The 23,266-nt window shown below is 40.0% G+C and overlaps 1 protein-coding gene across 8 annotated transcripts in view; it reads left to right on the forward strand.

Annotated features, from left to right (window-relative positions):
* DMD (dystrophin) overlaps nt 1-23,266 on the forward strand; it is a 1,918,566-nt gene that overhangs the window by 806,525 nt on the left and 1,088,775 nt on the right. For all 8 annotated transcript variants that reach the window (XR_009155503.1, XR_009155504.1, XM_058186507.1 and 5 more), the window contains 3 exons: nt 9,813-9,992; nt 14,975-15,103; nt 15,860-16,030. Coding sequence is in view for 6 of the 8 variants with exons in the window: in XM_058186507.1 (XP_058042490.1) it covers nt 9,813-9,992; nt 14,975-15,103; nt 15,860-16,030 (480 nt within the window). In the remaining 2 variants the exon portion in view is untranslated. The remainder of the gene's footprint in view (nt 1-9,812; nt 9,993-14,974; nt 15,104-15,859; nt 16,031-23,266) is intronic.

Genomic DNA, 23,266 nt, shown 5'->3' on the forward strand with positions numbered 1-23,266 from the left:
CCCAAGTTGCGAACCACCTCCTTTGGGGCCACTAACTCGCCCCCAACAGTCAGCTGTGGATGCAGCTGACTGTACCGGGGTGCCGGCATCCACAGCCACTCCGTCTTGGAGGGATTGAGCCTGAGTCTGTTTCTCCCCATCCAGACCCGTACAGCTTCCAGGCACCGGGACAGCACTTCGACCGCTTCGTTGGGGTGGTCCGGGGTGGAAAAGTACAGCTGAGTGTCATCAGCGTACAGATGATAACTCACCCCGAAACCACTGATGACCTTGCCCAGCGGCTTATATTATTTGGATTAGATAACACCAGTGAACCAGATATCACTAAGATTCGTAACATCATTAAAAATTATAATTCACCCACCATCTCCCCTGACGAAATAATTGAAGTCTCCAGAGATGGACCAGAATACAAAAACAGTGATGGCTCAATGGCACCTAGATTCTGTAGAGTCATTTCATAAATGAGACCAGCAAAAGAAAGTTCATTTATGCTATAAACTCAATTGCCAGAACCAACCCCATCCATAGCAAACTTAGATCACGGCCTGATCTATCATTTCTGCAACGGATCCACTCCCGTGAACTCCACACAGAACTCAAACGACGGCAAGACGAAGGCGAATCCAACCTATACATTGACTACTGTGCTGACTGCATTAAAAGAAAAACCTACAATCAATTGCCCAACATCCAATCATCCATCATACAGAACTTTCAACCAGCTGTCATCCAAAACTAGGTATGCACGCCCCTTATTTCCTCTATACCAACCACTACAGAACTTAAATGCAAACTGATAAATGCAAGAAGCATTGTAAACTAAATGCCTGAATTTCTCCTCTTGTTAAATACTGGTACATTTGACATTATATTTGTATGCAAAATATGGCTGAACTCATCCCTCCCAGACTCCATCATTTCAGACAGAGAATATCATGTTTTCCGGTCCGATCGTGAAACTCGCAGAGGAGGGGGAGTGGCTATCTTTTACACAAAGACATTGAATCTAAAAAATATTCAAGTTGCACATAAACTCGCTCTTCCAGAAACTATTGTCTGTGAACTGTCCCTTAACATCACACTTTACTTTTTGCTATGCTACAGAGCCCCTAACTATGACATCGCACATGCAAACATGTTAACCACACTACTAACATGGGCTGCCTCTTGCCCCTATCCTCTCATCTTCCTGGGTGACCTCAACCTACCTCTTATTAATTGGATAACAAACTAATGTACAACTGAACGCATCCATACTACCCTGTACAATGCTGTTACAAATCTAGGTCTTGATCAACTAGTAACTAACAATACAAGACTCAACAACTGCCTTGACCTCATCTTCTGCAACAACACAAACTCAATTTATGGACTGCAAATAAAAGAACCCTTTTCCATCAGTGACCACAGCATGATAGACTTTTGTCTCAATATACGCCCTTACAATAATCTCCATAATAATGGTATACCAAACTACAATTTCAGAAAATCCAACTATGATCTTATAGACACCGACCTCTCATCTCTTGACTGGCAAATTCTATTCTCTAACTGTATGACTGCTGAAGACCACTATAGCGTTTTCCTACTTGAAGTCAATAGAGGGATATAAATTATTTAAAAGAAATAGACCAAATAAAAGAGGAGGTGGAGTTGCACTATATATAAGAAATAACTACATCTCTACAGAAATAGAGCACAACAATGATGAAAATCATCTTGAATGTATTTGGGTCAATATAAAAGGGGTGAAAAACGATATTGCCATAGGTCTATACTATAGGCCACCCAACCAAACAGAGGAAGTAGATGAACTTTTTGCTAGTCAGCTAACTAAGGTATGTAGGAAGCACATCACAGTAGTAATGGGGGATTTTAACTACCCTGACATCAACTAGGAAACAAACTCTGCACCAAGTGGAAGATCCAACAGGTTCCTAACAAACCTAGCAGACAACTTTGTTTCCCAAAAAATAGAGAAGGCGACAAGGGGATCAGCAATACTGGACTTAATTCTCACTAACAGAGATGAAATGATAGAAGGTGTTGAAGCTACAGGAACCTTGGGGGCAAGTGACCACCCAATATCGGAATTCGACATTAAGCAAATACAAGTAGTAGAACAAAGTCAAACTAGAGTCTTGGACTTTAAGAGCTAATTTCAATAAACTTAGAGAGAGCTTGAGAAGGATTCAATGGATGAGAATCCTCAGGAGGAAAACAACTCAAGAAGCTTGGGAAATTTTGAAAAGTGAGATTATAAAAGCACAGTCTAACACAATACCAATGAAGAAGAAAAATAATAGATCACAAAAGAAACCAGCATGGATGCATAAAGAACTATCTGACAAATTGAAAGACAAAAAGGACAAATATAAAAAGTGGAAAGAGGGGCAAATAACTAAGGCAGAATATCAGCAAATAGCCGAGCCTGTAAAGATGAAGTGAGGAAAGCTAAGGCTCACAATGAACAAAGGCTAGCGACAAAAGTAAAAATAACAAAAAGCTTCTTCCAACATGTTAAAAACAAGAAAAAGTCAAGGAAACAATTGGCCCATTGCTGGGAGAAAGTGGCAAGAAGATGACAAGCAACAGGAGAAAGCAGATCTACTTAACTCATATTTTGCATCTGTCTTTACACAAAAGGAAAAACAATCCAACCTATCAAAACAGCACTACAAAAACAGATTAGAAACACAAGTTAAAATAGGAAGAAAATGGTAAGTGAACACCTGTCTACCCTAGACGAGTTCAAATCACCAGGACCGGATGGATTACACCCCAAGGTTCTGAAGGAACTGGCAGACGTGATCTCAGAACCACTGAACTATATCTTTCAAAGATCCTGGAGCACAGGGGAGCTGCCAGAGGACTGGAAAAGAGCTGATGTAGTTCCCATCTTCAAAAAAGGAAAAAAAACAGATCCAGGAAACTACAGACCTATCAGCCTGACCTCAATACTGGGGAAGATTCTGGAAAAGATAATCAAGCAACGAATCACCAAACACCTAGAAGCAAAGTAATAACCAAAAGCCAACATGGGTTTGTCAAAAACAGATCATGCCAGACTAATCTTATCGCATTCTTTGACAAAATGACAAAATTAGTAGACCAGAGGAATGCTGTCGATATAATTTACTTGGACTTCAGTAAAGCATTTGATAAAGTAGACCATAACCTACTACTAGATAAAGTAGAAAAATGTGGGTTAGACAGCACCACCACCAGATGGATTCGTAACTGGCTGACCAACCGCACTCAACGTGTAGTCCTCAACGGAACTACATCCACATGGAGGGAAGTATGCAGTGGAGTACCCCAAGGCTCTGTTTTAGGCCCAGTACTCTTCAACATCTTCATCAATGACTTGGACGAGGGGATAGATGGGGAACTCATCAAATTTGCAGATGACACCAAGCTGGCAGGAATAGCCAACACTCCAGAAGATAGGCTCAAGATACAGAAAGATCTTGACAGACTTGAACGTTGGGCGCTATCTAACAAAATGAAATTCAACAGTGAAAAAAGTAAGATTCTACATTTAGGCAAAAAAAACAAAATGCACCAGTACCGTATATATGGTACCTTGCTCAATAGTAGTACCTGTGAGAGGGATCTTGGAGTCCTAGTGGATAACCATTTAGATATGAGCCAGCAGTGTGCAGCAGCTGCTAAAAAAGCCAACACTGTTCTGGGCTGCATAAACAGAGGGATAAAATCAAGATCACGTGAAGTGTTAGTGCCACTTTATAATGCCTTGGTAAGGCCACACTTGGAATATTGCATCCAGTTTTGGTCTCCACGATGTAAAAAAGATGTTGAGACTCTAGAAAGAGTGCAGATAAGAGCAACAAAGATGATTAGAGGACTGGAGGCTAAAACATATGAAGACCGGTTGCAGGAACTGGGTATGTCTAGTTTAATAAAAAGAAGGACTAGGGGAGACATGATAGCTGTGTTCCAATATCTCAGGGGTTGCCACAAAGAAGAGGGAGTCGGGCTGTTCTCCAAAGCACCTGAGGTAGAACAAGAAGCAATGGGTGGAAACTGATCAAAGAAAGAAGCAACTTAGAACTAAGGAGAAATTTCCTGACAGTTAGAACAATTAATAAGTGGAACGACTTGCCTGCAGAAGTTGTGAATGCTCCAACACTGGAAATTTTTAAGAAAATGTTGGATAACCATCTGACTGAGATGGTGTAGGGTTTCCTGCCTGGGCAGGGGTTGGACTAGAAGGCCTCAAGGTCCTTCCAACTCTGTTGTTATGTTATGTTATGTTATGTTATGTTATGTTATGTTATGTTATGTTATGTTATGTTATGTTATGTTATGTTATGTTATGTTATGTTATGTTATGTTATGTTATGTTATGTTATGTTATGTTATGTTATGTTATGTTATGTTATGTTATGTTATGTTATGTTATGAGTCATTAAACTATACGTACCACAAACTACCACCAAAATCAGGAAAAACAAATTACCCATTTCAATAAAAAAGCTCCAATCCAAAAAAAAAATCCCTCTGGAGAAAAAACAAAATTGGCTATGTAGCCAACTTTAAAAACCGCTACAAAAATATATCCCACCAAATAAAGACTGAATACACCAATTACCACATCAAACAAGAAGAAGACCTTCTGCACACAAAATCCAATTGCGCTTTCTATAATTTTGTAAACAACAAACAAATTTTGTAAACAACAAACAAATACTCGAGATCCATCCTATCCCTAAAAGGATCTAACGGTAAAGAATGTAATGATGAAAAAGTTAAAACAAACCTCTTTAATACATTCTTCGGCTCAGTCTTTGTTAACAGTAATGGCTCATATCCAAAATTCCCCAGTCGTACCAAAAATGATTACAACGATCTAACACAAATAGATTTCACAGAAGATAATGTTGAAAAGGCCCTTCACAGACTAAAATCATCTCTATCTATTGGACCTGATGGTCTATGTGCATACTTCTTAAAAAAGTTTTCCACTATTATAGCAAAACTCCTAAGCATAATCTTTGAAAAATCTTTCAGGGCCAGCTCCCTTCCCAAACTATGGTCACTAGCCACGGTCATCCCTGTCTTCAAAAAAGAAGACCCCAGCCTAGTTGAAAATTGCAGACCAATTTCTTTATGCTGTGTCACCTGCAAAGTAATGGAATCAATCATTAACCAATCCATTACCTTCCACCTAGAAACAAACAACCTACTCTCTAATAAACAATTTGGTTTCAGAAAAAAAATATCCTGTAATCTACAACTTCTTCACTGCAAAAACATATGGACTACAAATCTTGATCAGGGCAAAGCAATAGATGCAATTTACATAGACTTCTGTAAAGCTTTTGACTCAGTGGTACATGAAAAACTTCTTCTAAAACTTAAATCCTATGGCATCTCCGGACCCCTCCATAATTGGATAACTGTGTTCCTGTCAAACAAACAATAAGTGATCAAAATAAGCAGTGCCCTATCAAATCCTGCTCCTGTCAATAGCGGTGTCCCCCAAGGCAGCATTCTAGGACCAACACTCTTCATATTATACATTAACGACCTCTGTGACCATATTATAAGTAATTGTGTTCTCTTTGCCGATGATGTTAAACTATTTAACACTACCAACAATGCGGCTACCCTTCAAAAAGACCTTGACTTTGTGTCAGAATGGTCAAAAATTTGGCAACTCCAAATCTCACGCAGCAAATGCTCTGTCTTACAGATTGGAAAAAAGAATCAGAACACTAAATATAAGCTTGATGGACATGACCTTGTAGATGACCCTCACTCCGTCAAAGATCTTGGAGTTTTCATATCAAACGATCTAAGTGCTAAAGCCCACTGCAACTACATCACCAAAAAGGCTTTAAGAGTTGTAAACTTAATCTTGTGTAGCTTCTTCTTCAGAAAGATTACACTACTAACCAGAGCATACAAAACATTTGCTAGACCTATTCTCGAATACAGTTCACCTGTCTGGAACCCACACCTCATTTCGGACATTAATACAATTGTCCAGAAATATTTTACAAGAAGAGTTCTCCACTCCTCTGAATACAACAAAATAACTTATGCCACCAGACTTGAAATCCTGGGTTTAGAAAATTTAGAACTCCGCTGCCTTCTGCATGACCTGAGTATAATTCATAAAATCATCTGCTACAATGTCCTTCCTGTTGAAGACTACTTCAGCTTCAATCGCAACAATAACAATCGCAACGAGCACACAATAGATTTAAACTTAAAGTGAACCGCTCCAATCTTGATTGTAGAAAATATGACTTCAGTAACAGAATTGTTAATGCCTGGACCTGACTCTGTGGTCTCTTCCCAAAATCCCCAAAGCTTTAACCAAAGACTATCTACTATTGACCTCACCCCATTCCTAAGAGGTCTGTAAGGGGTGTGCATAAGAGCACCAGCGTGCCTACCGTTCCTGTCCTAATGTTCCCTTTGATTGTATCCAATTCGTATGGTTATTTCATGCTTATATATACTGTTGTGTTTGACAAACAAACAAACAAACAAACAAACAAATAAATAAATATATTTCAAAAATCCTGGAGCACCGAGGAAGTACCTGAGGATTGGAAAGGGTGATGTGGTTCCCATCTTATCTAATTCAGTCTCCACAGTAAGTCTATCTTCTCAAACAGTTCAGGTAGAAGTGATTGCCAGTTGAGTGTAATAAATCCATTCTCCAATCTTACTCAGTCCTCCTAAGAATAAACAATTTGTCACTTCTCTCTTCAATCAAGTTTCTAGGAAATAAATTTTCTGGATATCTTGATCCAAGATTAAAAGAAAATTCAAAAGAAATAAACTCCAAATATTTTGCAAATACAAAAAATGCAATAACACTCTGATGAGAGTACAATATTAATAAAAACACTTCATGATCTAAAAACGTGCAGTGTTTCCTTACAAAGAGAGCAAAATTTATTCAAACAGCATCATAAATCAAAGAGAAAAAAACCAGCTGGAGTCCAGCAGGGGATTGAAATAAATTAGCATTCAACTAGGACGAGGATCAACTTTTAACAATAAAAAGCAAAGTGAAAGAATAAATTCAAAAAGTGAAAGTTAAAACCCAGGCTTGCTTAGAAAGGAAGATAGAATTGCCCAGTGACTTTCTCACTGCTCCCACAGGGAAATGGAATCTTCAAAACTCCCTTCCCAAACTTTGGTCACTAGCCACGGTCATCCCTGTCTTCAAAAGTTGAAAATTACAGACCAATTTCTTTATGCTGCGTCACCTGCAAAATAATGGAATCAATCATCAACCAATCCATTACCTTCCACCTAGAAACAAACAACCTACTATCTAATAAACAATTTGGTTTCTGAAAAAAATTATCATGTACTTTACAACTTCCTCACTGCAAAAACATATGGACTACAAATCTTGATCAGGGCAAAGCAATAGATGCAATTTACATAGACTTCTGTAAAGCTTTTGACTCTGTGGTACATGACAAACTTCTTCTAAAACTTAAATCCTATGGCATCTCCGGACCCCTCCATAATTGGATAACTGTGTTCCTGTCAAACAAACAATAAGTGATCAAAATAAGCAGTGCCCTATCAAATCCTGCTCCTGTCAATAGCGGTGTCCCCCAAGGCAGCATTCTAGGACCAACACTCTTCATATTATACATTAACGACCTCTGTGACCATATTATAAGTAATTGTGTTCTCTTTGCCGATGATGTTAAACTATTTAACACTACCAACAATGCGGCTACCCTTCAAAAAGACCTTGACTTTGTGTCAGAATGGTCAAAAATTTGGCAACTCCAAATCTCACGCAGCAAATGCTCTGTCTTACAGATTGGAAAAAAGAATCAGAACACTAAATATAAGCTTGATGGACATGACCTTGTAGATGACCCTCACTCCGTCAAAGATCTTGGAGTTTTCATATCAAACGATCTAAGTGCTAAAGCCCACTGCAACTACATCACCAAAAAGGCTTTAAGAGTTGTAAACTTAATCTTGTGTAGCTTCTTCTCCAGAAAGATTACACTACTAACCAGAGCATACAAAACATTTGCTAGACCTATTCTCGAATACAGTTCACCTGTCTGGAACCCACACCTCATTTCGGACATTAATACAATTGTCCAGAAATATTTTACAAGAAGAGTTCTCCACTCCTCTGAATACAACAAAATAACTTATGCCACCAGACTTGAAATCCTGGGTTTAGAAAATTTAGAACTCCGCTGCCTTCTGCATGACCTGAGTATAATTCATAAAATCATCTGCTACAATGTCCTTCCTGTTGAAGACTACTTCAGCTTCAATCGCAACAATAACAATCGCAACGAGCACACAATAGATTTAAACTTAAAGTGAACCGCTCCAATCTTGATTGTAGAAAATATGACTTCAGTAACAGAATTGTTAATGCCTGGACCTGACTCTGTGGTCTCTTCCCAAAATCCCCAAAGCTTTAACCAAAGACTATCTACTATTGACCTCACCCCATTCCTAAGAGGTCTGTAAGGGGTGTGCATAAGAGCACCAGCGTGCCTACCGTTCCTGTCCTAATGTTCCCTTTGATTGTATCCAATTCGTATGGTTATTTCATGCTTATATATACTGTTGTGTTTGACAAACAAACAAACAAACAAACAAACAAACAAATAAATAAATATATTTCAAAAATCCTGGAGCACCGAGGAAGTACCTGAGGATTGGAAAGGGTGATGTGGTTCCCATCTTATCTAATTCAGTCTCCACAGTAAGTCTATCTTCTCAAACAGTTCAGGTAGAAGTGATTGCCAGTTGAGTGTAATAAATCCATTCTCCAATCTTACTCAGTCCTCCTAAGAATAAACAATTTGTCACTTCTCTCTTCAATCAAGTTTCTAGGAAATAAATTTTCTGGATATCTTGATCCAAGATTAAAAGAAAATTCAAAAGAAATAAACTCCAAATATTTTGCAAATACAAAAAATGCAATAACACTCTGATGAGAGTACAATATTAATAAAAACACTTCATGATCTAAAAACGTGCAGTGTTTCCTTACAAAGAGAGCAAAATTTATTCAAACAGCATCATAAATCAAAGAGAAAAAAACCAGCTGGAGTCCAGCAGGGGATTGAAATAAATTAGCATTCAACTAGGACGAGGATCAACTTTTAACAATAAAAAGCAAAGTGAAAGAATAAATTCAAAAAGTGAAAGTTAAAACCCAGGCTTGCTTAGAAAGGAAGATAGAATTGCCCAGTGACTTTCTCACTGCTCCCACAGGGAAATGGAATCTTCAAAACTCCCTTCCCAAGAGGATTCAAGGCCATCCAAAAATCATCTTGGGCAGGGGCGGGTTTCAAAACCTGTCGCTACTGGTTCACCTGTGGGTGTGCACGCGCTTGCGCACACGTATGCACCACTTCTGCACAGAAGTGCCCGGGTGGGTGGGCGGAGCCACCACTGATCTTGGGTCATTCCTAACTGCTCCCATTCAGACCCAGGCAGCAACACTGCCAAAGAAGCAGCTTTGTCAGCAAAAACAGCAGATCATTGGCAAGAGAGGAAAAAGGCTGTTGCTGTACAACAGCCATTTTGTGGAGGCATGATCAACAAATTCATAACATATTTATCATTAGCTGCTTGATTAGATGTAGTGCTTTAGGATGCTATATTATTATATTCACTATTAATGCAGATTTATTTCTCTTTCAATTTATTTTAATACACAAAGTATTCCAATATATAAATAACAATACTGTTATGCATAATGCAAATTTCAGAGTCATTGTCTTCACATTTACTGTTATTTGTTTCATGTGTGCTTTCCACAGGGAACACAGGTAGAGACTGAAAAACGACAGCATCAGTTGAAGATTATCACTGACTTGGGAGAGGGACTGAAAATGGTGCTTAAAGAGAAAGAAACATTGGTGAATGATAAACTCAGCCTTCTCAGTAGTAACTGGATTGCAGTAACTTCACGAGCTGAGGAATGGTTTAATTTGCTGCTGGTAAATTATCAATTAGTATTTCTTTACTTTCATGATCACAGAGATGGAATATCACTTTTTTCATTTTTTAGACAGAGTTCCCAAGTGATTTCAGTCTTTATGATGTTAATTTATATAATAAAGACTAGTTTTTAAAATCACAATGATAGATATCAGTTTTGTGTTTGTAACTCAGAGAAAGTTATTTTTAAAAAAATCTCTATATTCTAAAATTGCTGCACATTTTTTGTTTATTAATTCTAGAAAAAATAATATTAGTAATTATGTAATAAGTTCAAAGATTTCTAAATTAATATTATAGCATAGTTTTTAAACTGATTTCCTTGCACTGTAGGAATATAATTTTTAAAAATAAAAGTGGCTACAGGTAGTCTTTGAGTTACAAATGTAATGGAGCCTGCCCATTCCATTTGTAACCAGAGGATTCATGGGAGTGAATCAGGGATGGGTTCTAATTTTTTTTACTACCGGTTCTGTGGGCATGGCTTATTTTGTGGGTGTGGCTTGATGGTCATGTGACAGTGGATGTGGCTTGGTCATGTGACTGGGTGGGCATGGCCAACTGAATGTCACTCACGTCAAGCGATGTGTCTGGCCCCTCCCCTCCCAGCCATTCCTTCTCACACCCTTCTTTCTTTTTTCTTTCTCTTTGTCTCTTTCTTTCTTCTTTCTCTCTCTCTCTCTCTCTCTCTCTCTCTCACACACACACACACACTTCCTCCCCTCTCTCTCTCTCTCTCTCTCACACACACACACACCTGGTCTCGTTCTCATTCTTTCCACTCCCAGATCCTTCTCCCCCCCACCTTTCCCCCCTTCCTTTTGCTTGAAACCAGTGGTGGGATTCAAATAATTTAACAACCGGTTCTCTGCCCTAATGACCAGCTGGCTAGGCATGGCTCAGTGGTCATGTGACTGTGTGGGTATGGCCAACTTAATCACTCATGTCGATGGATGCTTTGCCTTAGCTGTTAAAATGTAATAAGGGTTAACCAGAGAGGCAGTTTCTGTAAGCAGGGCAATAAAGATTAGGCTAGAAACAAACACCAGAATGTTTCCTTCCTGCCTTCCTTACAGGATTAGCCCTGTAAAGTGGAAAAAAACAAAATAAGATTTCTTCCAACAACCGGTTCTCCAAACTGCTTAGAAAGTTAACAACCAGTTCTCCCGAATAGGTGCAAACTGGCTGAATCCCACCACTGCCTGAAACTCCTTTCAGGGTAGGAGGGAAAACCAAATAAAAACGGGAAGGAGGCAAGGACAGAAAATGATTCTCTCCCTGCCCCCACTCTTTCTCTCTCTCTCTCTCACACACACACACACTTCCTCCCCTCTCTCTCTCTCTCTCTCTCACACACACACACACCTGGTCTCGTTCTCATTCTTTCCACTCCCAGATCCTTCTCCCCCACCTTTCCCCCCTTCCTTTTGCTTGAAACCAGTGGTGGGATTCAAATAATTTAACAACCGGTTCTCTGCCCTAATGACCAGCTGGCTAGGCATGGCTCAGTGGTCATGTGACTGTGTGGGTATGGCCAACTTAATCACTCATGTCGATGGATGCTTTGCCTTAGCTGTTAAAATGTAATAAGGGTTAACCAGAGAGGCAGTTTCTGTAAGCAGGGCAATAAAGATTAGGCTAGAAACAAACACCAGAATGTTTCCTTCCTGCCTTCCTTACAGGATTAGCCCTGTAAAGTGGAAAAAAACAAAATAAGATTTCTTCCAACAACCGGTTCTCCAAACTGCTTAGAAAGTTAACAACCAGTTCTCCCGAATAGGTGCAAACTGGCTGAATCCCACCACTGCCTGAAACTCCTTTCAGGGTAGGAGGGAAAACCAAATAAAAACGGGAAGGAGGCAAGGACAGAAAATGATTCTCTCCCTGCCCCCACTCTTTTCTCTCCCAGGAAGAATGGGACTAAAATAAAATTAAAAAAAGCTCTGCTGCTGAGCAGAGAAAATAATAGCTGGGAAGGATGTTACAGGAGTTAAAACAACAAAAAAATTGCTCTTGCCATCTTCCTACCCTCCCTCTTTTCCTCCCTACCACTTTCTTTTAGCTTTGGCTCCGATGCCAAAAGAGAGAATTCTCTTTTGTTTGTGAAGTTCCTCTCCTCTCCTCCCCCTCCCCCGGAGCTGGAGAAAGACAGGAGAGGGCTGCCGCTGCTCCTATCAGTCCCAGTGCAGCAACTGCATGCAATGCTGGCAGCTTCGGGAGGTGCTGGCCAGCAGGGAGAGGGCAACCGGCCTGGCAACCTTTCTAGTCACGCAGCTGCAAAGCTTGCCAAGCTCCCCCTCATCCCCTGCCCCACTGTGAGATGCACGTTTTACCAGAGAGTGGCACCTCCGGGGTCTCTCAGCCGTTGTGTGCAGGAAAAAACCTTGCAAAGTAAAAAAAAAACTTCTCGTGAGTGCAAGACAATTAACTTCTTGCTCTAGGAGTTTTTCTTTACTTTGCAATATTTTTCCCTGCACACAACCGCTGAGAGAAGACCCGGATCTGCCAGTCTGCGCTCTGCCAGACAAGCAAGTAAGCCTCCGATCTGCTGGCTTCCTGTAATCTGCAGCTTACAGGAAGTAAACACACACACACACACACACACACACACAAGCCCCTGTCACCTCTGCTGCCACTTCTCGCCACTCTTAAAGTTGATTGTTAAGAACTGGAAGATGTTTTCTTGGGGGATCAAGATGACTTGGGGGAGATTTTATTTATTTATTTTATTTATTTAATCATATTTATATACCGCCCTATCTCCCGAAGGACTCAGGGCGGTTCACAGGCACTTAAAAAACACATAAATACAATATAAAAACAGTTAAAAAACTTATTCTAAAAGCCCGTTAATTAAAATATAAGAATAAAACCCAATTAAAACCATAAATTTAAAATCTAGCTCAGTCCTGCACAATTAAATAAGTATGTTTTAAGCCCGCGGCGGAAGGTCCGAAGGTCCGGAAGCTGACGAAGTCCGGGGGGTAGTTCGTTCCAGAGGGTGGGAGCCCCCACAGAGAAGGCCCTTCCCCTGGGCGTCGCCAGACGACATTGCCTCGCTGACGGCACCCTGAGGAGACCCTCTCTATGAGAGCGCACGGGTCGGTGGGAGGTATTCGGTAGCAGTAGGCGGTCCCGTAAATAACCCGGCCCAATGCCATAAGGAAACACCTTCCAGCTCTTCGTGATAGACTTTAAGACTGGCGAGAAACAAGCAGCAAAAGAAGTGGCAGTGGGGGCGACAGGGGCTTGTGTGTGTGTGTGTGTGTGTGTGTGTGTGTGTGTGTGTGTGTGACATTTGCCACCCTCCCCCAGCACCGTCATTGCCACTGCCCCTCTTACCTCCAGCACAGTGGCTCTGTCTCCCCGAAGAGCCGCCCACCCATCCACTGGCCAGGCCAGAAGGCAGGCGAGTATGGCAGGGCCACAGGGAAGGGAGCTAGCCAGCCGGGTGGCCCTGACATGGTTGCCTGCCTTCCTGGTGGTCCCCATGGCTAGGCCCACTTGTCTGCCTTCCTCCCCCACCACCTCTTTTTGGCTGCTTACCTTTCACAGTCCAAAGTCAGGAAGTCAAGCTGATCCGGATTTTTGGAGGCCCTCAGCCAACCATTGCTGCTGGAAAGAGGCTGGCCAGGAAGCCTCCAAAAAGGCTTTTTTGTCAGCCGCTTTCTCCACAGGCTGCTAAAAAATATCGGCAGCCTCCCCATGTTCTTTGCATATGCCCATTGACTTGCAAGTCAATGGAATGCACATGCGCAAAGAACATGACAGCGATGAACATGGCAGCCGGAGAACCGGTTTTGGGGGGTGGTGGCCAGCCAGCCATTACTACCGGTTCTCCGAACGCCAGCAGATTTTTACTACCAGCTCTACCGAACCGGAACAAACTGGGAGCAACCCACCACTGGAGTGAATCTCATATCTTGAACAAGATCACTCCCTCTTTTCGCCCATGCATTCACTAATCAAATGTGAGGCTTGTTAAGTGCACATGAGGTATTTCAGGGTGGAGAAGGCCCTGGGGGCCTACCAATAGAACAGGCCACCTGCCTAAGACCACCCAAGGCCTCCCTGACCCATGAGATATCTCACGGCAGCCCAAATTCTTCATCCCCCAACCTGCCACACTGGGTAACTTACCTTGTGAAGAACTAGAAAGCGGTCTCCTGTCCAGCCTCATGTGCTCTGTTTGGTCCTCCACGGGCCTCCTCTGGCCCATTGCAAACTGAAATGGAGCCTCTGGGTGGCATATTCGAGCCTCCAGGGGTGGGATCTGGCCTCTGATGCTCTGGCCCTCTGCGGGCTTCTCCTGGCCTATTGCAGGCTGAAATGGAGCCTCCAGGTACCAGATCGGAGTCTCAGAAGCCCTGTTCACAGGCCAAATGAGGCTTCTGAGGGGCAGATCTGCCCCATCGAATCTCCATTTCAGCCGGCAAGTTGCCAGGAAAAGCCTCTGGATGGCCAAACAGGGCTTCTGAGGAGTGGATCCTCCCCTCAGAAGCTCCATTTCAGCTGGCAACATGCAGGACGAATGTTGCAGAAGCTCTGCAGTCATTCATAAGGGTGAACAACTGCAATGGTACTGCAAGTTTCATAGTTTCGGGCCTTGTTCGGAAACATTGATTGTGTAACTTTGAATGATCGCTAAGGGAACTCTCATAACCCAGGGATTACTTGTATTAATTTTTTAGCTCACTTTGGATCCCAATGTCTACATCATTGCAATAGATGGACAGCTCTCTTTGCTTCATCTCTCCCTTTATATGCAACTTTGTAAAGAATTAGAACTAAGTTTTAATTTTTTCTGATTTTACCCAGTATTTAGATCTTATTTTTGCAGTTCTAAAGTAGTTTCATAGAACTGCTTTTATAGTTTTTGTATTTGGACAATATAATAATTTATGTAGTAATGCATTTTTTTCTGTTTCCCTTTGATCCTAACTGTTTAGTAACATGTTGGTTTCTCTTTACCTACTTCTAGGCATATCAGAAACATATGGAAACATTTATTCAAAATGTTGCTAATATCACCACATGGATGTATCAAACAGAAATACTCTTAAATGAATCTGAAACCCAAAGCCCTCAGCAGAGAGCCAATATTCTTAAGGTAACAAAATGCAAACCTCCGAAAATTATTTTTTTAAAAAGGCTAGTTGATTCTTTGTACATGAACATAATTGTATCACAGATTTGCCCTGTGGGTTTTCAAGTAATCTTCTGAATTTAGAGAACATTATGTTTCTCTTCAAAATATTTTATCATACCTTTTAAAATTCTTAGAAAGCAAAGATGATTTCAAAAGATGAGGTCTTGTGAATAAAATATTTATCGTTAAGTAGCAATATAGTAATTTTATACATGTAGTGCAACTCCCCCTCCTCTTTTAAACCTCTGGGTTTGTTTGAACATTTTATATCCTTCTATCAGTATGTTCCAGTCATGAGTTTCATCCCACCAAGTTTCTCTAATTCCAAGTATATCATATGTACCTTCATGTATTAATAATTCAAGTTCACCCTGTTTGTTTCCCAAACTTTGTGCATTTGTATATAGGCATTTGAGATCTTTATGTCTGACTCTGGATGTGCTTCCTATGTATTCTATTGGGTATTTGAGTTTGTCTTTCTTCCCATCCCTCCTTATTTGATTTGTTTTCTAGGGGTTTTTGCTTGGAATAAATCTCCTGTTTAAATTATTTTTAAGGGGAGATTCTACATTAATTGGTTCATGCATAAATCTGTTTACAAGAAATATGACATAGTTGTGTGTGGCTATCAGGATAATTGGATTCCCCCCATCTTTCTTTCTTTTTTCCTGTTTTTATATTTAATGTAAAACTCTATGTTTTACTCATGTTTTGCAGTGCTTAAAGGGTGAGCTAAATGATATGCATCCAAAGGTAGACTCTGTTCGTGACCAGGCAGTTGACTTGATGACAAACCGTGGAGTTCACTGCAGGAAAGTAATAGAGCCTAAACTGATAGAACTCAACCAACAGTTTACAGCAGTATCAGAAAGAATTAAATGTGAAAAGGTAAGAGAAATACCCCTGCAAAGAGAGTTATATTCTTCAAACTGGAACTTTTTAAGTTCATAATTCTAGGAGGCAATTATCCAAATAAAAATTAGCAAGAATAAGAGTTAGCTGCATCTCTGAGGGTTTTGTCTAAATGTGTGTGCTTATGTGTAATATGGTACTTCTATTCCAGGTACAGTTTACCTCCTTAGTTACATCTTTTGCTATCTATTTAAAAATTAATTTAGTCAGAAAAGGCTGTGCATCTTTAGAATAAGGGAACATATGCTATTATTCAAAAGGCTTTAATATATGTGAAAAAGCTGTTGTATGGCTTTTCTAAACTGCATGTTATTTTATAATAAACTTAGACTGAAATTTCTATGCAGAAAGTTGCTTATTAATTCCTTGCTGTTTTGTTTCTGTGATGTGATCAGTGTGTACATATGAACAAGAAACTGTTGTTATTGCAGGTTTTATTTTATTAAAAAAGTTTTATTTTAACATTCATATCCAATAACATATTTAATGTATCATCATATACAATTAATCGGACCTGCCCGGTCACCACCCCCTTCCTTTAACTCTCTTCCCTTCTCTACCTTCTTCTACTTTCCACAACCATCCTCCCCCTCTCTTATCTACATCCTCTCCTCCTTCCTCCCTACTCCTTTCTTCTCCCTCTTCTATCCCTCTTCCTTCCTTTCCTCTTCCTCCTCTTCTCTTTCCTACCTCCTTCTCTCTTCTACTTCCTTTTTTCCCATCATTCTGAAGTGGTAGCCAGGCAGCTCCGATCTTACATTAATTATACGTCTTCGATCATCTTTGTACATTGACCATCAATCCATTTTCTACTCTCATCCCCCTCTCCCTCCCTTCCCCTTCCTCCCCCCACACCCCGGGACTTCCCAGAACTGAGTACAGGCTATAAAACTAACAACAAAAATTAAAATATAACACAAATCATAATCCATAGTCACTCCTTAAAACCTCAACTCCCCTTCCAGAAACAAAGAAAATACATTTCTTCCAATCCATTATATATCAGACCATTCCACTCCTAGAGTTCTCAGAAATTTCCGATTGAGTTAGTGTTTTTTCTTGAATAAAGTACATAGTTTTTAATATCCAACCTTCATCAATCAATATCAAAACAACGTTCCATCTTCCAATATTCACCATGGGTTCTTCTAAAATGTCTTTCTTCCTTAAGCAGTCTCTCAAAAATAGTTCATATTTCCAACTTAATTTCTTAAATTTTTCTATCCAACCTTCAAGGGTAAACAATAGTCCATCTTTTCACATCTTTGACATTTATATACATCAAATAATATTACAAATATCCAATATATCAATTGTAATAATTAAAATCTTCACTTTACCTTGCTTATATCAAATAACATTATTAAAATTACACCTATAACTTATCCAAAATATATCTATTATAACAATTAAATTCTAATTAGCCATATAACAACATTACATCCATCTCTTAAATATAATATTTAATCCAAATTCCTAAATTTTACTATCTATCCTCCAAAGTTAAACAATATTCCATCTTCCTATTCCTTTATACCTGAAATATATCAAATAGTACCCCTAAAATTACACATTTATATCCAAAATAAATCATTTACAAAAATTAATCATAATCATATATAATAGAATTAAACATTCTCCCTCCCCTTTTTCTGTCTTACACTTTTTCCATCATCTATTCACCATTCAACTTAACATCTATTAATAAAGAGTTCCCAATCTTTAATACATTAGTGTAGAAATCTCATGCTTTACAAACTGTATTGAGAAAATACTTTCTTCCTTTATAATTCACTGTTAAACCAGCTGGAACCTCCCATATAAAATATATCTGATGTTTCTTAAGCTCATCCAGTAAAAAGGCAAGTTCTTTTCTCTTTCTTAACATTTTAGGAGGAATTTCCTTCATCATTATTATATCTTTTTTTTGTTCAAAAAAGTTTTTATTAGTCAAAAAAGGTTTATACAAATACATATCAGGTATGGTAAATTTTCATTTTTCTTATCTAAAATAAGAATTTTACTCAAATTTTTTAACACATACAACAGCCATAAGGCAAGCAGGTGACACGAAGTAGCTAAGTTTGCAAATTTTAAATACGTAATAAAGAAGAGTCAAGAATAAACAGAATATCGTACAAAAGAGAATAAGGAAAACCAACACAATCCCAAATATCTTTATCACTTCCTAGTTTTGGATCTCAGAACTCTGGGTTCAGCCTGACCCAACTCCAGGGCCGCAACAGCGGCAGCCGCTTCAGCCCCATGATCTATAACCTCCCCTTCTTCAATTCCTGGGTCATCTGATTCCAGGAAGGCTTTGTGTTCCTCCACATAGGCCGTAGCCTCCGCAATTGTACTGATTTTTTCGTAATGCCCTCCCGGAAAATCATCAATCCCTCTGGCATCAGCCATCTGAAGCCCACTCCTTCTGGTACAATTTGCTTGACAAAAATAATATTTCTTTCTTTTTCACGTACCTGTCTGGGAATCTGCCTCAGAATGGCTATCTCCTGCCCCTGTAAATCAGTGCCCCACTCCTATGTTTTCTAAGAATTTCATCTCTCGTCTCTCTTCTCACAAATTTGACATGAACCTCTCTGGGAACTGCATGCGTGCGTGCATATTGCAATTAACTCTATAAACTCGATCCACATCCCAATTCATGAAATCAACACCTCTCCCAAGAAATTCTCCCAACAATTTAGTCACAACATCTCTCAAGTCTTCTTGGTCCACTTCTTCCAAATTTTGAAACCTAAGGAAATAAGACATTTTATCCATCTGTAGTCCAAGCACAGCATTGCCTGTCGTCTCCTCTCTTTTCTGCACTGCCCGCATCTCACCCTCCAAACCTTCCACTTTCTGCTTGTTTTCTGCTGAAACTTGTTGAGTATCCTTTAAATCCTTTTGGATAGTCACAATTTCTGCTCTTATTTCATCCAATTTCTTGTCCATATTAGATAACTTTTCCAAAATTCTCCATCTCTCCAGCAGTTGGTCTCTGACCTTTTGCCATTAAGGAAAAAAAAATACAAAATCCTCAGGCAGGCACGGTATCCTTGTAATTTCCTCCGGATCCACCAGGGGGCACTCACAGGAGCAACGAGTCCAGAGTACAGTTAGTCAACCAGGAAGCCGAAGGGAAGTGATGTCATCAAAATTCTCATAGTGAAGGCGGAAGCTGGACGCCACCACTGTTCCCCAGAAGGAGGGGGGGCCTCAAACCTTCCCTCCTAAATTTCTCCATCACCTCTTCTCTCCAGAGCTCCACAAAACCGGTAATCTTCTTATTTTAAGTTCTCCTCTCTCCAGAATAACTCGTGCTCCTTCCAACCGCAGGGGAGAGAAAACCCCCCCGCACTCCGGAGCACTCCACTCACGCCACCGATATTCCCTTCCTTCTCCTCCTCAATTCTTCTCCGTGCCCTGTTCACCACCAGGCTGCTGCAGTTATAAATCCAATGCCCGGTGTCACCGGGCACAGCGGCAAGCGACGACCAAAATAATGGCGCGCCTGTGGCCTCGAACCCCGCCGAGCCTAGGGGCGCCAGCATCGGTCCCCACAGTCCTGTATGTCGGCTGGGAGACCCCTGGCGAGCCGTCCGTGCGGCAGGTGTCCTTTTCGGAACACCTGGCCCCTGAGGGCCTCGGCGGCGGCCGGATTCGGGCGCTGGAGGCAGGAGAAGCCTTCCAGACGTCCGTTGCCGCTGGATACCGGAAGTCGTCTCTTTATTATTATATCTTGTCCTAATATTTGAAATTTATTTTTATAAAATGCTTGCAAAATTCCATACCTAATCTTCTTATTTATAAAATAAATAACCACATCTCTCGGTAAACACTTCTGCCTTGCCAACCAAGAATTAACACGATAAATTTTTTCAATATTAACTTCAAAATCTTCTGGTTCCACTCCCTTTATCTGAGCAAAGGCCTGAATAAAAATCTCTTTCAAATTTTCCTCTTTAGATTCTCTTAAGCCCCTTACCCTTATAGCATATTCCATTAATTTATATTGTAATATAACCCTTTCTTCATCTGCCTTATCTACCTTAACCTGAATATCATCTATTTTATTTTCTAAATTCAGATTAATTTGAACTTCATCTATTTTCCTTTGCAAATCTAAATTAATTTGGTTAAGTTCATCCAGTCTTTCTTCTGTCTGAATACTAGATAACAATAATGGGGTAATTTATTCCTTTAATTTTTTCATCTCCCTCCTCTGCTCTTCCACCATATCTTTAAAATCCAGTATTTCTTTCTCCATTTCATTAAATTTTTGATCTATTTCTGAAAGATTTTATTTTATTTATTATTATATTATAAGATGAGCCTCCATAAGCTCCTGTAAAAAATTCCTTAGACTGTCTTTAATATCTTCTTTCAATTTCCGTATCTGAAGTGAGGAAATTTTCAATATTTTAGAAGTGGTTAAATCTCTTTGCTTGAAGGCCATTTTAAAACTAAGTAATACCAAGAAGAAGAAAGGAGAGAGAGAGAAAAAAGAAAAAAAAAGAAAAAAAATTTCAATAAGCTTTTCTTCTTAAACACTGTAAGAAAAAGATAATAAAAAAAAGAGATTTAAAAAAAAATTCCATTTTTTTAAAAAAAATATCTTGTTATATTCTTCTTAAAGGTTCCACACCAGCAATTGTAATAAGCATTTCCTTAGCTTTCGCTTAGCTTAGCTTTCACTTTCAATACACAAAACACCATCTTTCATCATCTCCACTCTTGAATACGAATACCTTCTCTGTCAGGGAGTTAAAATCATCTTACAATCAAATGCCAGCACTCCTGTTTTCAGCTCTGTCCATGTTATCAATCCTTCAGTAATCCATCAGTCACGGAGATGGACGCTGCGTTTTGTTCTGCCATTTGCAGAAGCGTTCTGGATTCTGGAGCTTTTTTCGAGCTATAGAAGGAGCGTTCCCAACAAACCACCAGAAATCTTCCTGGGGCTTTCCTTGGGGGCTCTATTTCAGCCCGAATGCTCACCTCCCCCTCTTTGCCCGAGGTTAGAGATTTACAAGCTGCTGACAGCAGATTAACGCTGTCTAAACAGCTCTACAGAATCACACAGAACTGGCGGACTAAAATAGCCCGCCATTAACGAAGCGGAGCCACTGGAAGCCTCGTTATTGCAGGTTTTATTTACACAAGATTGCTAAACCATTCTGGAAAAATCCACACTGTGGTGGTCTGGCTTTGGGTTTTCTTTTCTTTTTTTTTTCTTTTTGTTACTAGATAACTAACATTTCTTCTTTTATTTCTTACATTTATTTAACCACATCTGCAAAGAACTAGCAGGATGAGTGTATATAACTCTCTCTGTGTCCCTCTCTCTCTCTCTCTCTCCCTCCCTCCCTCTCTCTCTCTTTCCCTCTCCCTCCCTCCCTCCCCCTCTCTCTCTCTCTTTCCCTCTCTCCCTCCCCCTTCTTTTCCTCCCCCTTCTCTCTTCTTTACATGGCCTTTGGAATAAGTCAATAGCAAAGAAACAGAGAAAGAAAACCTGAGAGAGTAAGGATGGAAAGAAAGCCTGGAGGGACAGCTATTTATCCTCAAAAAAGGAGAATGTAATAAAGAGATAGACACTGACAAATAGTGATCAAAGAAACCTAAAGGGAGCAATAAAAGTCTCTTTCAGGAAAACAGAAAGCCCCAAGGGATGTCTTCCTGAAGACAGAGAAATTAAAGAAGCTTTCTATTCAAGGCTTTATACTAGCCAGTACAAAACTCAGGAAGAAAAGGGGCATTGTGATAACCAGATTAAAACTGCTTTAGAGAAAAATGCCAAACCTTGTCTTCAGAGGGCCAGAAACCTAACAAGGTAATTCAGAAGAGCTTATTACAATGTCAATTAGGGAAAATATGTGTTATTTCATGGTATCTGTATGATAAATAAATCTGGTCTTATCAAGTTTTAATCTAACTCAATGCATGCAATGTAATCAGACAAGAAGTAGCTTTGGAGATGGAATTTATGGAAAATTCCCTAGTAAGTTAGAAAAGGCAATTGAACTTGTATCATAAATGTATTGAAGGGAAACAGTAATAAGGCTATAATAAATAATACTAGAATATAATATACTGGTATACTAGTGTAAGGTTCACTTATTAATATGTCTAAGCTCATAACTGCCAATCAAGAGACTTAAACAGAGGCTTGAGTAAAATAGCATTTAATCCTGATCAGATTCAAATGGATAGTCGTTCCAAACACATAAATACATGCTAGGAAGGAAGCTACAAAATCATGAGAGAAAGCAATGTCCTCTTATACCCAAAAGGTCATAAATCCTCAACTCTGGCATCTGCGTATTCTGGAATCTGGTTTGTGTATCTCCCATAGTAAAAGTCAGTGACTGTAATCTAACCCCTAGATTTATATCGGGTCACACAATAGTAAAGGTCAGTGAATGTAATCTAACATCTTTCTGTACCAAAACAATCTGGAACTGAACACACTCAAAACCGTAGAAATGGTGGTAGACTTTAGGAAAAACCCTTCCATACTTCCACCTCTCACAATACTTGACAACACAGTATCAACAGTAGAAACCTTCAAATTTCTGGGTTCTATCATATCGCAAGATCTCAAATTTATTTATTTATTTATTTATTTATTTTTCAAATTTATATACCGCCCTATCTCCCTAAGGACTCAGGGCGGTTCACAGGCAGTTAAAATACATATAAATACAGATTAAAAAACAATTAAAAAACTTATTCTATTGCCCAAATTTAAAATAGTATAAATAATAAAAACCCCTTAAAACCCATAACTTTAAAATCTAATCCAGTCCCGCGCAGATAAATAAGTGTGTTTTAAGCTCGCGACGAAAGGTTCGGAGGTCCGGAAGTTGACGGTCCTGGAGGGAGTTCGTTCCAGAGGGTGGGAGCCCCCACAGAGAAGGCCCTTCCCCTGGGTGTCGCCAGACGGCACTGCCTAGCTGACGGCACCCTGAGGAGTCCCTCTCTGTGAGAGCGCACGGGTCGGTGAGAGGTATTTGGTAGCAGTAGGCGGTCCCGTAAATAGCCCGGCCCTATGCCATGGAGCGCTTTAAAGATTGTCACCAGCACCTTGAAGCGCACCCGGAAGGCCACAGGTAGCCAATGCAGTCTGCGCAGGATAGGTGTAACACGGGAGTCACGAGGGGCTCCCTCTATCACCCGCGCAGCTGCATTCTGGACTAACTGGAGCCT

The sequence above is a fragment of the Ahaetulla prasina genome, chromosome 5, assembly GCF_028640845.1.
Source record: "Ahaetulla prasina isolate Xishuangbanna chromosome 5, ASM2864084v1, whole genome shotgun sequence".
NCBI classification, from domain to species: domain Eukaryota; kingdom Metazoa; phylum Chordata; class Lepidosauria; order Squamata; family Colubridae; genus Ahaetulla; species Ahaetulla prasina.